The following is a 14,111-nucleotide window of genomic DNA, read 5'->3' on the forward strand; positions in this document are numbered from 1 at the left end:
TCAGTCTACTTTCGATCATTAGTAAAGTGATGGAGGTTCCAACAAAAGTGCCATCAAGCTGTTCTCCAACAATCAGTGTGGATTCTGCCAGTGCCACTCAGCTCCTTCATTTCAGCCTTCGTTCAAATATGGTCAAAAGAGCTGAATTCTGGTGGTGAGATGAGAGTGACTGTCTTTGACTGTTTGTGGCATCAAGAAGCCCAAACAAAATTAGTGTCAATGGGAATTTTGTGGAAACTCTTTGCTGATTGGAGTCATACCTGTTTAAAAAAGATTAGTGTGGTTGGAGATTAGTCATCTTAATCCCAAGGCGTCTCTGCAGAAGTTCTTCAGGGTAGTGCTCTTGGCCGAAGTATCTTCAGCTACTTATGATGGACATTCCGTCCATCATAAGGTCAGAAATGGGATGTTTAGTGATGTTTGCACAATGTTCAGCACCATTCACAACTCCTCAAATAATGAAGAAGTTCATATTCAGATGAAGAGGATCTGGACAATATCCAGATTTGGGCTGAGAAGTGGCAAATAACATGCCACACAAGTGTTGTGCAATAACTATTTCCATCAAGAGAGGATCTAACTATCGTCCCTTTACATTCAATAGTATTGCCATTACTGAATCCTCGCCTATCAACATCCTGCTAGAGGGATGGGGTTGACTAGAAACTGAACTGGTCTATCTGTATAAGTGCTGTAGTTACAAGAGTAGGCCAAGTCTAGGATCCTGCATCAGGTAACTCCCCTCCTGACTCCACCAAAAATTATCCACTATATACAAGGCACCGCTGGTCAAGAACGTGATGAAATATCCTCCCACTTGCCTGAATGAAAGAAGCCAACGACACTCAAGAAACTTGATATCATCCAGGACAAAACAATTCATTTGAGGGGCACCATATCCACAAACATTCATTGCTCCGCCATCAGCACACAGCTTTAGTGTGAATCATTTGTAGGATGCACTGCAGAAATTCACCAAGGTTCATTAGACAGCACTTTAAACCCATGACTACTTTCATCCAGAAGGACAAGGACAGCAGATGTTTGCAATGCCACCACCTGCAAGTTTTCCTCCTAGTCACTCACCATCCTGACTTGGAAGTACGTTGCTGTTCCTTCACTATTGCAGGGTGAAAATCCTGAAGCATTTTAGTACGACAAACAATAGTTGGGTTTATACAGTTCATGGTAGGGCTTTGGGTAGTGTTATAGGACAGAGACACCTAGGGGTGTGGGTACATAATTCTTTAATGTTTGTGTCACATACAGACAGGGTGGTTAAAAAGGTGTTTGGCAAGCTTGACTTCATTGCTCAGCCTTTTGAGTATAGGAGTTGGGACGTTATGTTGAGGTTGTACAGGACATTGGTGAGGCCTCTTCTGAAAACTGTGTCCAGTTCTGGTTGCCCTGTTATAGGAAGGGTATTATCAAGCTGGAGACGGTCCAGAAGAAACTTATCAGGATGTTGCCAGGTATGGAAGGTTTGAATTGAAAGGCAGGATAAGCTTGGAATTTTTTCATTGGCGCGTAGGAGGTTGAGAGGTGACCTGATAAAAGTTTATAAAATAATGAGAGATATAGATCGAGTTAATGGTAGTTGTCTTTTCCCGAAGATGGGGAATTTCAAGACCGGGCGCACAATTTTAAGGTGGGAGGATAGAGATTTAAAAAAGATAGGTAACTTTTGTTTTACACAGAAGGTGGTTCGTGTGTGAAATGAACTTCCTGATGAAGTGGTGGATGCAGATACATTTACAACGTTTGAAAGACATTTGGATGGATGTATGAATATGAACAGTTTGGAGGAATATGAGCCAGGAGCAAGCAAGTGGAACTAGTTTAGTTTGGGATTATGTTAGGCATGGATTGATTGCTTGTTGAAATGTGTGTTTCTGTGATGTATGCCTTCGTGACGATGCTGTTTTGCACGTGCAACTATTGTAACTTTTGAACTTGGAAGGTGTCTAAACAAATGTCTATTTTCCTTATGCTACAACTCATTCTAAACTTTCTCTATTGAATATAAGTTTGTTATTAATTTGTTATTATTACTTGACGTAAGCTTTCTACTTTTGTACTGAGTGGGTGTTCAGATAAGTGGGGTATGGATGCTAGGGCAGTTGCTTGCTCCTCCTGCAGAATGTGGCAGTTGGGAGACGTGGCACACGTCTCGGCTGGCTACATCTGCGGGAAGTGCACCCAGCTACAGCTCCTTGAAAACCGTGTTAGGGAAATGGAGCTGGAGCTGGAGCTGGAAGAACTACGGATCATTCGGGAGGCAGAGGGGGTAATTGAGAGGAGTTACCGGGAGTTGGTCACTCCTAAGGCTCAGGACAAGGATAGATGGGTTACAGTTAGGGGGAGGAAAGGGGACAGACAGACAGTGCAGAGATCCCCTGTGGGCATTCCCCTCAGCAATAAGTATACCGTTTTGGATACTGCTGGGGGGGATGACCTACCAGAGGAAAGCCATAATAGTCAGTTCTCTGGCACTGAGCCTGACACTGTGGCAAAGAAGGGAAGGGGGCAGAATAGAAAAGTACTCGTGGTAGGGGACTCAATAGTTAGGGGAATTGACAGGAGATTTTGTGGTCAGGATCGGGATTCCCGGAAGGTATGTTGCCTCCCTGGTGCCAGGGTCCGGGACGTCTCCGATCGGGTGTATAAGGTTCTAAAAGGGGAGGGCGAACAGCCAGAAACCGTGTTACATATTGGCACAAATGATGTAACCAGAAATAGGATTGAGGATATAAAAAGTGATTTCAGGGAGTTAGGATGGAAGCTGCAGAGCAGGACGAACAGAGCAGTGTTCTCTGGTTTACTACCAGTGCCACGAGATAGCGAGGCGAGGAACAGGGAGCGGGCGCAGCTGAACACGTGGCTACGCAGCTGGTGTAGGAGGGAGGGCTTCAGATATGTAGATAATTGGGATGCCTTCTGGGGAAGGTGGGACCTGTACAAGAAGGACGGGTTGCATCTGAACTGGAAGGGGACCAATGTCCTGGGTGGAAGGTTTGCTCGAGTAGTTCGAGAAGGTTTAAACTAGTATGGCAGGGGGGTGGGAACCTGAGCTGTATACCGGAGGTGAGAATTGATGCAGGTGAGGCAGTAGCAAGAGGTAGACCAGCTAGTGGGAAGGAACCAAGGGATCGGTTAAAGTGTGTTTGCTTTAATGCAAGGAGTATCAGGAATAAAAGTGACGAACTTAGAGCATGGATCAGTACCTGGTGCTATGATGTTGTGGCCATAACAGAGACATGGGTTTCTCATGGGCAGGAATGGTTGCTGGATGTTCCAGGGTTTAGAACATTTAAAAAGAATAGGGAGGGGGGAAAAAGAGGAGGGGGTGTAACACTACTAATCAGAGAGGGTATCACAGCTACAGAAGCTTCCATTGTCGAGGAAGATCTGCCTACTGAGTCAGTATGGGTGGAAATTAGGAACAGCAAGGGAGCAGTCACCTCGTTAGGGGTTTACTACAGGCCCCCCAATAGCAGCAGGGACATTGAAGAAAGCATAAGTTGACAGATTTTGGAAAAGTGTGGTCGCAGTAGGGTGGTTGTAATGGGTGACTTTAACTTTCCTAATATTGATTGGAACCTGCTTCGAGCAGAAGATTTGAATGGAGCTGTATTTGTAAGGTGTGTTCAGGAGGGTTTCCTAACGCAGTACGTTGACAGGCCGACGAGGGGAGAGGCCATTCTAGACTTGGTGCTTGGAAACAAGCCGGGGCAGGTATCAGATCTTATGGTGGGAGAGCATTTTGGTGATAGTGACCATAACTGCCTCACATTCTACTAAGCTATGGAGAAGGAGAGGATTAGGCAAAATGGGAGGATATTTAATTGGGGAAGAGGAAACTATGACGCGATTAGACACGAGTTAGGAAGCATGGACTGGGAGCAATTGTTCCATGGTAAGGGAACTATAGACATGTGGAGACTGTTTAAGGAACAGTTGCTGCGAGTGATGAGTAAATATGTCCCTCTGAGACAGGCAAGAAGGGGTAAGATAAAGGAACCTTGGATGACGAGAGCGGTGGAGCTTCTTGTGAAAAGGAAGAAGGTAGCTTACATAAGGTGGAGGAAGCTAGGGTCAAGTTCAGCTAGAGAGGATTACTCGCAGGCAAGGAAGGAGCTCAAAAAAGGTCTGAGGAGAGCCAGGAGGGGGCACGAGAAAGGCTTGGCAGAAGGAATCAGGGAAAACACAAAGGCATTTTACACTTACGTGAGGAATAAGAGAATGGTCAAAGAAAGAGTAGGGCCGATCAGGGATAGCATAGGGAACTTGTGTGTGGAGTCTGAGGAGGTAGGGGAAGCCCTTAATGAGTTTTTTGCTTCTGTCTTTACGAAAGAAACAAACTTTGTAGTGAATGAAACCTTTGAAGAGTAGGTGTGCATGCTGGAATGGATAGAGATAGAGGAAGCTGATGTGCTGAAAATTTTGTCAAACGTTAAGATTGACAAGTCGCCAGGCCCGGACCAGATTTGTCCTCGGCTGCTTTGGGAAGCGAGAAATGAAATTGCTTCGCCACTTGTGAAGATCTTTGCATCCTCGCTCTCCACTGGAGTCGTACGTGAGGACTGGAGAGAGGCAAATGTAATTCCTCTCTTCAAGAAAGGAAATAGGGAAATCCCCGGCAATTACAGACCAGTAAGTCTCACGTCTGTCGTCTGCAAGGTGTTAGAAAGTATTCTGAGGGATAGGATTTATGACCATCTGGAGGAGCATGGCTTGATCAAATACAGTCAACACAGCTTTGTGAGGGGTAGGTCATGCCTCACAAACCTTATCGAGTTTTTTGAGGATGTGACTAGAAAACTTGATGAGGGTCGAGCTGTGGATGTGGTGTATATGGACTTCAGTAAGGCATTTGATAAGGTTCCCCATGGTAGGCTCATTCAGAAGGTCAGGAGGAATGGGATACAGGGGAACTTAGCTGCTTGGATACAGAATTGGCTGGCCAACAGAAGACAGCGAGTGGTAGTAGAAGGAAAATATTCTGCCTGGAAGTCAGTGGTGAGTGGTGTTCCACAGGGCTCTGTCCTTGGGCCTCTACTGTTTGTAATTTTTATTAATGACTTGGATGAGGGGATTGAAGGATGGGTCAGCAAGTTTGCAGACGACACAAAGGTCAGAGATGTCGTTGACAGTATAGAGGGCTGTTGTAGGCTGCAGCGGGACATTGACAGGATGCAGAGATGGGCTGAGAGGTGGCAGATGGAGTTCAACCTGGATAAATGCGAGGTGATGCATTTTGGAAGGTCGAATTTGAAAGCTGAGTACAGGATTAAGGATAGGATTCTTGGCAGTGTGGAGGAACAGAGGGATCTTGGTGTGCAGATACATAGATCCCTTAAAATGACCACCCAAGTGGACAGGGTTGTTAAGAAAGCATATGGTGTTTTGGCTTTCATTAACAGGGGAATTGAGTTTAAGAGTCATGAGATCTTGTTGCAGCTCTATAAAGCTTTGGTTAGACCGCACTTGGAATACTGCGTCCAGTTCTGGTCGCCGTATTATAGGAAAGATGTGGATGCTTTGGAGAGGGTTCAGAGGAGGTTGACCAGGATGCTGCCTGGACTGGAGGGCTTATCTTATGAAGAGAGGTTGACTGAGATTGGTCTCTTTTCATTGGAGAAAAGGAGGAGGAGAGGGGACCTAATTGAGGTGTACAAGATAATGAGAGGCATAGATAGAGTTGATAGCCAGAGACTATTTCCCAGGGCAGAAATGGCTAGCACGAGGGGTCATAGTTTTAAGCTGGTTGGTGGAAAGTATAGAGGGGATGTCAGAGGCGGATTCTTTACACAGAGAGTTGTGAGAGCATGGAATGCGTTGCCAGCAGCAGTTGTGGAAGCAAGGTCATTGGGGTCATTTAAGAGACTGCTGGGCATGCATATGGTCACAGAAATTTGAGGGTGCATATATGAGGATCAATGGTTGGCACAACATTGTGGGCTGAAGGGCCTGTTCTGTGCTGTACTGTTCTATGTTCTATGTTCTAACTCCCAGGATGCAGAATGTTTTTCATTGCTCTGCCTCTGAAACAAAATCAAATAAACTTACAACAATTTATTATAAACTATACAGCAGAGTGTAATAGACACTTGGATTGCAGTGGAAATTTACAGCTTATATAGACAATAGGAATGTAGACACTTGTATTCTGCAAAAGAAGAAAAGCTACAAATATTATGTATTGGGGCATTTTTGCTGAGTATATTTGTGGAATAATATCATACAGATCTTCATGTATGCAAACCTGTGATTGATGCTAAGTGATATGTTACTTATAAATTAACATCTGGAGAAAGTTTAGGTTAATGGAAATGATTGTATTTAAAATTCACAGAACCTTATTCAAAGCTGGGCAGAAATTCCATTGTATTTTGCAGCTTTTCATTTAATTAGTATAAGTTTTATGGTCCACTTTTTTATGCACTCTTCGGACGTGGGCATCACTCTGGCTTGCACTTATTGCTCGCTTCTAGTTTCCCTTGAAAAGGTGGTAGTGAGCTGTCTTCTTGAACTGCTGCAGTCCATGTGCTGTAGGCTGACCCATGATGCCCTTAAGGAATTCTAGCAACAGCAAAGTAACAGGAATATATTTTCAAGTCAGGATAGTGAGTGGCTTGGAGGGAAATTTTCACATCTTGTTCATGTATCTGCTGTCCTTATTCTTCTAGATGGAAGTGGTTATGGATTTGGAAGGTGCTATCTGAGTATCTTTTGTGAATTTCTGCAGTACAATTTGTAGATGGTACACACCATTGCTAATGAGTGTTAATGGTGGATGGAGTTGATGTAGTGGCAACCAAGCAGGCTGCTTTGTCCAATATGGTATCAAGCTTCTTGATAGTTTTTGGAGATGCATACTTCCATGCAAGTGAGGGATATTTCATCACAGTCCTGACTTGAGCCTTGTAGATGGTGGACAGGCAGTGAGGAGTCAGGAGCCGAGTCACTTGTTGCAGTATTCCTAGCCTGTGATATGCTCTTATAGCCACTATATTTATATGGCAAGTCTGGTAGAATTTCTGCTCAAAGGTAACCCCAGGTTGCCGATTTGTAGGGGATTCAGTGATGGTAATACAATTGAATATCAAGGGACAGTTTGTCTGTCTCATTTTTAGAAGATGACCTTGCCTGGCATTTGTGGAGTACGAACGTTTCTTGCCACTTTTCAGCCTAATCTGGATAGAGTCCAGATTTTGTTGCATGTGAACACGGACCTTCAGCATCTGAGAACTACAAGGTGAAGGGATGGCCATTAATAAACATTAGTGGTAGGGAAACTATTGGAGAAAATTTTGAGGAGAGGTAAGGCTTGATCAGGGTTAGTCAGTGTGGCTTTGTCAGAGGAAGGTCATGCCTAAAAAAAAATTGATTGTACTTTTTGAGGAGGTAGCCAGATGTGTAAGTGGAGTTTGTGCAGTTGATGTAGTTTACATGGATTTCAGCAAAGCCTTTGACCAGGCCCCACATAGAAGGTATCAAGAAGGTAAAAGTATATGGGACACAGGGTCATTTGAAAAAGTGGATGCAAAATTGATTCAACTGTAGTAGACAGAGGGTGATTACAGCAGTCGGGTTTAGAGATTGGAAGCCAGTGTCCAGTAGTGTACCACAGGGATCTGTGCTGGATCCCCTGTTATTCATATTTATATGACTGACATAGGTGACTGTATGTGAGGGTGAATTAGTAAGTTTGTAGATAGCACAATGATTGGCTGGGTAGTTAACAGTGAGATTGATCTTGGGCTACAAGTAATTATAATAAATGGGATGGCTACATGAGCAGGTAAGTTGCAGATGGAAGTTAACCTGGAAAAGTAAGAGGTGATGCATCGTAGAAGAAGTAATTTGACAAGGAAATATTCGATGTACAGCATGTCACTAGGTAGTTCTGCGGAACAAAGGGACCTTGACATGTTTGGCCATAGATCCCTGAAGGCAGAACGGCATGTTAGTAAGGTGGTGAAAAAGACATTAATTGTGATTTCTGTGGAATTTATTGTACTCCCTCTTTGAATTCCACAGTAAAGGTGACTGATGGATTGCAAGCATTTGAAAAAAAACTGGTTTTCTGGTGTTATCTGGAGGGCCACACAAGGATCCTAAGCAAAACAGGCCTGACACCATTTGTGTTGATAACGAATGAGTTGTGGGAGTGATGGTGACAGGAAACTGGAAGCATTTATATCTCACCTATGTAATGTTGTTGAAGTTCGAACTAGAAACGTTAACTCTGTTTTCTCTTCTCAGATGCTGCCAGATCTGCAGATCCAGCAATTTCTGTTTTTGTATTATCTAAATATGTCTCATTTGAAGTATCTTTGTTCTCTAAATTATAAATGATCTATATTCTGAATTGTTTTGACAGTATAACAAATTAATGATTGTTTTAATTTCACTCGTGGGACATGGGCAATGCTCACTGGGCCAGCATTTATTGCTTGTCCCTAGATGCCCTTGAGAAGGTGTGCTGTACATCTCTCTATGACTTTCTATATTTACAGATGTGATAACTTATTTACATTGACATGTTACCTATGCTAACTGTGTGGCTTAGGAACATACAAATAGAAGTAGATCATTCAGGCCCTCAAGCTTGTTTCATCATTCAGTGAGATCATGGCTAATCTGTGCCCTAACTCCATATGCCTGCCTTTGGCCCATATTTCTTAATACCCTTTTTTCTACAAAAATGTATCTATCTTGTATTTGAATTTAATCCAGCATCTGCTGCCATTAGTGAAAGAGGGGTCCAAACATCTACAGCCTATTGTGTGTAGAAGTGCTTTCTAACATTTCTTCTGAACAACCTGGCCCTAATTCTTAGACTGTGCCTCCAAGCTCTAGAAATCCAAACCAGTGGAAATAGTGTATCTTTATCTACCCTATTTTTTTCCTGTTAATGTATTGAAGACTTTGATCAAATTACCACTTAACCTTCTAAGCTACAGAGAAAACAGACCTAATTTGTACAGTGTCTCCTCATGACTTAACCCCTGAAATCTAATTATCATTCTTGTAAACCTACATTGTATTCCCGCCAAGGCCAATAAATTCTTACAAAAGTGTAATGCCCAGATCTGCTCACAGTACTCCAAGTGGGCTGTAACCGGGCTTTTGTATAACAGCAGCATAGCCGCTGCACTATCTCGCACTTCAGATGTCGACATACAAAAAGAGTGTGCCCTTTCCTTTTTTCTCACCATGTCTCTGTGCTGCCCTGAGATCTGCAGCTGGGAGTATAAGGTGTCTGTCCTACAGTTGAACCTGTTGACCTTGGAGGTTTTATCAGGTAGCCCTAAGAATATTTGTCTCTAGAGGGCCCAGACATACCGAGTGCGTCCCTGCCCACCAAGACCTCCGAGTCCCTGGCCAAATGGCTGGCTACCAAAATACCATTGCCTGGTGTATCCTGGGCAAATCTCTCCAAATGTATAGGGTAACTCTGGACTGCCACTGCTTGACTGAGGACACCACAATCTTTTACAGATGGCACCAGTGCCAGGCATCCTAGGTTATTCTGGCCATGGTGAATATCTCCACCTATATGAGTAGGAGAATCCAGCTAGTGTTGGACATGAACTTGCCATAGAAGCATAGCAGCAGAGCTAATGATGCAAGTTTGGGATGATCAAATGAAAAATCTTACTTGGCCTTGTGGTGAAAAACCTCCCGTGAAACTTAACAAGACTGATATCTAGCCAATTTTTGGTAAAATATAGTCCATTGAGTTTAATTAATGTGTAGTGGAGATGCACAGAAGAGGAAAGGCTGAAATTTCATTTTGATTCCATGCTAGGTAGGTTGATGCTGTCCATTGTACTATTGGAAGCTTTATATTCCTCCTCAGTTTTCCAACAACTTGGTAGGGAGCTGGGAAATTGAATTAGCCAAGAATCTATTTTCTACCAACCAGCAACTTCTGTTGGAAGTGTAAATGTGGACATTGGATGAGAGTATATTTTGGTTAGTCTTGGTATTCTTTCCTAAACCCGTTGATTGTCAAGCCTTGAATATATTGTTATATTGTGAGGTATTGAAAGTACTTTTAGAGAAAGAGAACATTGGCATGAAGAAAAGTGTTACTGATGTAGTAATTTCAGTGTGGAAGGATAGATGTGATTATCACTGATTTCTGATTTAAAACTATGTACTCCACATCTTCTTTAAACTGTTTAGAATTTGTACCCAAGTTTGTCATCTTTGAAACAATCTACATTTTAAAAAAAAATTTTAGTTGCAGTCTGAAATTATTAGAGATTTGATACCTTCATAAACCTGCTTTATGAAGAACAAGTACAAAACATATTTTAAATCATGTGATAACATGGTGTAGAGCTGGATGAACACAGCAGGCCAAGCAGCATCAGAGGAGCAGGAAAGCTACTTGCTGCTTGGCCTGCTGTGTTCATTCAACTCTACATCGTGTTATATCAGATTCTCCAGCATCGGCAGTTCCCACTATCTCTTTTAAATCATGTGCAAGGTTTGTGAATAATATATTCATTATTTGACCTATAAGTTATGCTGTCCTGTACACTAAGACATTGAGCTTCATTTGCAATACTCTAGATTAAGATTCAGATAAAAAGATTTTGTTTTACTTGAAATGTCGTATTCCAGCCTATAAATAGCTTTTGCTATTACCATTCTTAGAGTCAAGTTCATTCTGTCTTTCCAGCCAAGTTATTTTGTCAGCTCCACCTTATCCTCCAGTTTTATTGTTTTTCACATTACCTCCACCCTGTTGATATAGGTAACAACACTTGCATCACAAGCTCCCTGTGCACCAGACACCCGCACTAAATAAACCCAACAACACATGCATCCCTTAAGATGACAATTGTACAGACAAGATTGACCATTGTTATAGACATTTTCCATCTTTTGTAAGTTGGTGTACAAAATGTCATGGGATGTAGCTAACTATTGTTACAATGATTGTACTGTTGAAAGCCAGTTGGAAGTCTAAAGAAATGTATTAATGTGCTTCTCTTATTTTATGCTTCATAGGCAGTCAGTTGTAAAGGGCAACATAGCATCTCATATACACTATCCAGAAACCAAACTGTGGTGGTAGAGTATACTCATGACAAGGACACAGACATGTTTCAGGTGAGACCTAACTACTCTCTGTATTTGAGTAAGTTATGCAGAGGGCTTGTGTGGTGCATTGGCCCTACCTTTGAGCCAAGAGGCCTCTGTTCAAGTTCAACCTAGTCTGGGGGTGTGTAATGACATGTCTGAATAGGTTGATTTAAAAAGCACAAAGTCTACGCACTATCTGGATTCTTAAAAGATACTACATTATTGTGATAATTCATCATATTGATTGTAACAAAATACTTCAAAATCAGAAAGGCTTATGATTCAGTTGTTGGTTTATTGAATATCACATGAGCTTCAGTTTGGGAATATACAGTTAGGATGAATATTCCTGGGTTTCAGGGGAAAACCAGTAACTAGAACTTATGCTCCTTATCAATCATCTTATCATGATTCCCAAAAGACGTGCATGATGTGTCTATCGATTGTGAACCCCTTCAACAGTTGAACAACTTATCTAGGCTGAGTTAAGAACTGCATAAAACTGGCTAGCACATACCATTATCTCCATGAGATGACAAGCGGAAGGAACAAAAAATACTTATTGTGCGCAATAAAAATCAGCGTCTTTTTAGTTTTTATGTGTTGACGTTTCCACGTATCATAATGGTTCCTGTGGGAGATAGATCCACCAATTTTTGTATGTCTTTTCCCTACGATTTCCCTGTAAGATCATTATACATCAAATTGTTTCTCCACCTGTCTTCTACAGTAAAGCATTCAAAAAAAACTATTGTCCCAAACATAAACAATTTAAGGCGTTAAATCTGTACTTCCAACATATTGTCTTTCCCTTGAAAAGTGCTCAAAGATATATTTGTTACGTTAGTGTTTCTGAGACCAACAGCATTGAAAACTTAAACAGTTGAGGAATTTCCAGATGTTAAAGATTATCAATGTTTGAATTTTAATTATTTAATACGTCAAAAGATCTAAATTTCATTAAATAAAATAAGTTAAAGTTGCTGTGATTCTAGATATTATTGTCAGTGATATTATCAGACAAATGATTAGCACATTGATATATAATTTCTAAATGTGCATACTTGGTGGGCTAATTGATAGATGAGTAGCCAAATAGTAGTACTTCAATTAGTGGTGTGGAAGAGGAACTTTGAGTCAGATTTCCTGGCCCAACGGATACAAATCTATGTTTAGATTGAATGGGATTGAAGTAGGAGGGCAAAGCTGGGTGGGACCTGATTCCCGATTTCCTGTCCCATTCCCATCATGTTGTATTTTTAAGGGCACTGGATAGGGGTGTACACATCAATTCCAAAGCTGGTGGCTCCATTTCTAGTGTGGTGATTTCAGATCTCCTGTAATTTTCATGGAGTTGGGCTGGTTCCTGAAGCAGACATGATTCATGCCATCTCAGAGGTGTCTTGAATAATGTGGGAAGCCTGTTCTTGAATTGACAGCCTTTTGACAAGTAATTTTATAAGGTGAACTTCACATAACATAATGATGTTTGATAAATTAATAATGTTTTAAATGCTTGGTGATGACTCCTCTGAACTGACCAATGTTATGAATGTAGAGAAATCTTCGGATGTGTTCAATTAATTTATCTTGTGAATGAAACGCTTTTCCAAATTGAAGAGTATTGAGATTCAGATTTTATTGTATCAATTGTATCCTGTCCTTTGATATTTTTATTAATTGTTCACTCAGCCACCTGTCTAGGTTTGAAGCAGTGGAACAGATTACCATTTGGAACTATTATTGGACATATTTGCGGAAATAAATCTCACTTTGAAATCTTGGGGTGAACCCCATCAGTTTCCTTCCTCCCGTTGAGGAGACATTAGTTGAGTTGGTTGGGAACACCAGAAGTACGTCGTGTTGAGGAGACAACAATGGGCAACCAACCTAGTAAACATTGCTGTTCTATTCTCCACTCCAGTTACCACCAACGCTAAGAAATTCCTGTAATACACGAGCATTTTTCCATCTTCTCCAATTAATTGCCTCTCTTCTGCTATACAAGAAATAACATCCCTCCAGGAACCTCAACAAAGAGGAGATTACATCCTCAAACTCTGTGATAGCCTTCTCTCTGATGAGGCAGTCTATGAACGCTCAGAGGATGCACCAGCACTCTCCACTAGCACAGAGGCTTTGGCTTTGCTGGGAAATCTATCTAGATTAGACTCAGGGATACAGTCTAGTGAGCATGTTTGTGACATGTCTCCAAATCTGGTGGAAGAGGAAATGCCAAATATCTATGGCACTTTGAGAACTACAGGTGATCCGACACCTACTCTTCCTTATGCAGAAGACGTGCCCCTGCATTTGGCTGTAAATGACAGTGAGCCTGTAGATATAGCCAAATCAGGGAGTTGTGCAAAAGACACTCAGTAGGATGGAACTAAAAATTTCGGAGTCAATTCATACCCTCATTACTGTGGTGGCTCCAGTATCTGAGCACTTGGCAGTCTCCACAGAAATGATGGCAGCTTCCTTGGAAATACGTGTCGTGCAGAAGGCTAGGTGGTGCCAGATATGCGTTCAGAGCTGACTCCCATCCCTTCAACCATGTTTGTTCAGCATCAATGGCAAGGTGGGATAAGGGATCTTGACCTCACTTCAGGTGCTCCTACCTCTTGAGACAGGGTCGTGCCAGCAGACACCCACATGGAGGCACTGAGAAGATTCTTTCAAGATATTATGGAGGAGTCCTTCCTCTCTGACTCCTCCCTCCCTGTGATCACAAAGCCTGCAGCATTTCAAGTTGAGGAGGGTGAGTCTGTATCTGGGCAGGAAATTCACAGCTGGCCTGGGCCTTCTAGGCTGAAAGATACCGGTGATGACTGCCCATATTTTCCAAGTCAACAGGATGAACTATATGTCAAGCTCCCTCCACCCCACTTCGGATTTTAGCTCTGTGTTTAGACATAGTGGGAGGCAAAGAAAGAAGACACAATATACTAAGGGCACGTAGGTGTCCTGGGTTCTACATCATTGTAAATAAGCCATATTTTCAA

The 14,111-nt window shown here is 42.1% G+C and overlaps 1 protein-coding gene across 7 annotated transcripts in view; it reads left to right on the plus strand.

Moving 5' to 3' along the window:
• LOC125455747 (E3 ubiquitin-protein ligase pellino homolog 2) overlaps positions 1–14,111 on the plus strand; it is a 206,891-nt gene that overhangs the window by 144,138 nt on the left and 48,642 nt on the right. For all 7 annotated transcript variants that reach the window (XM_059649173.1, XM_059649174.1, XM_048538143.2 and 4 more), the window contains one exon: positions 11,032–11,133. In XM_059649173.1, coding sequence (XP_059505156.1) covers positions 11,032–11,133 — 102 coding nt within the window. The remainder of the gene's footprint in view (positions 1–11,031; positions 11,134–14,111) is intronic.

This window comes from Stegostoma tigrinum, chromosome 10, assembly GCF_030684315.1.
Source record: "Stegostoma tigrinum isolate sSteTig4 chromosome 10, sSteTig4.hap1, whole genome shotgun sequence".
In the NCBI taxonomy this organism is placed as follows: Eukaryota; Metazoa; Chordata; class Chondrichthyes; order Orectolobiformes; family Stegostomatidae; genus Stegostoma; species Stegostoma tigrinum.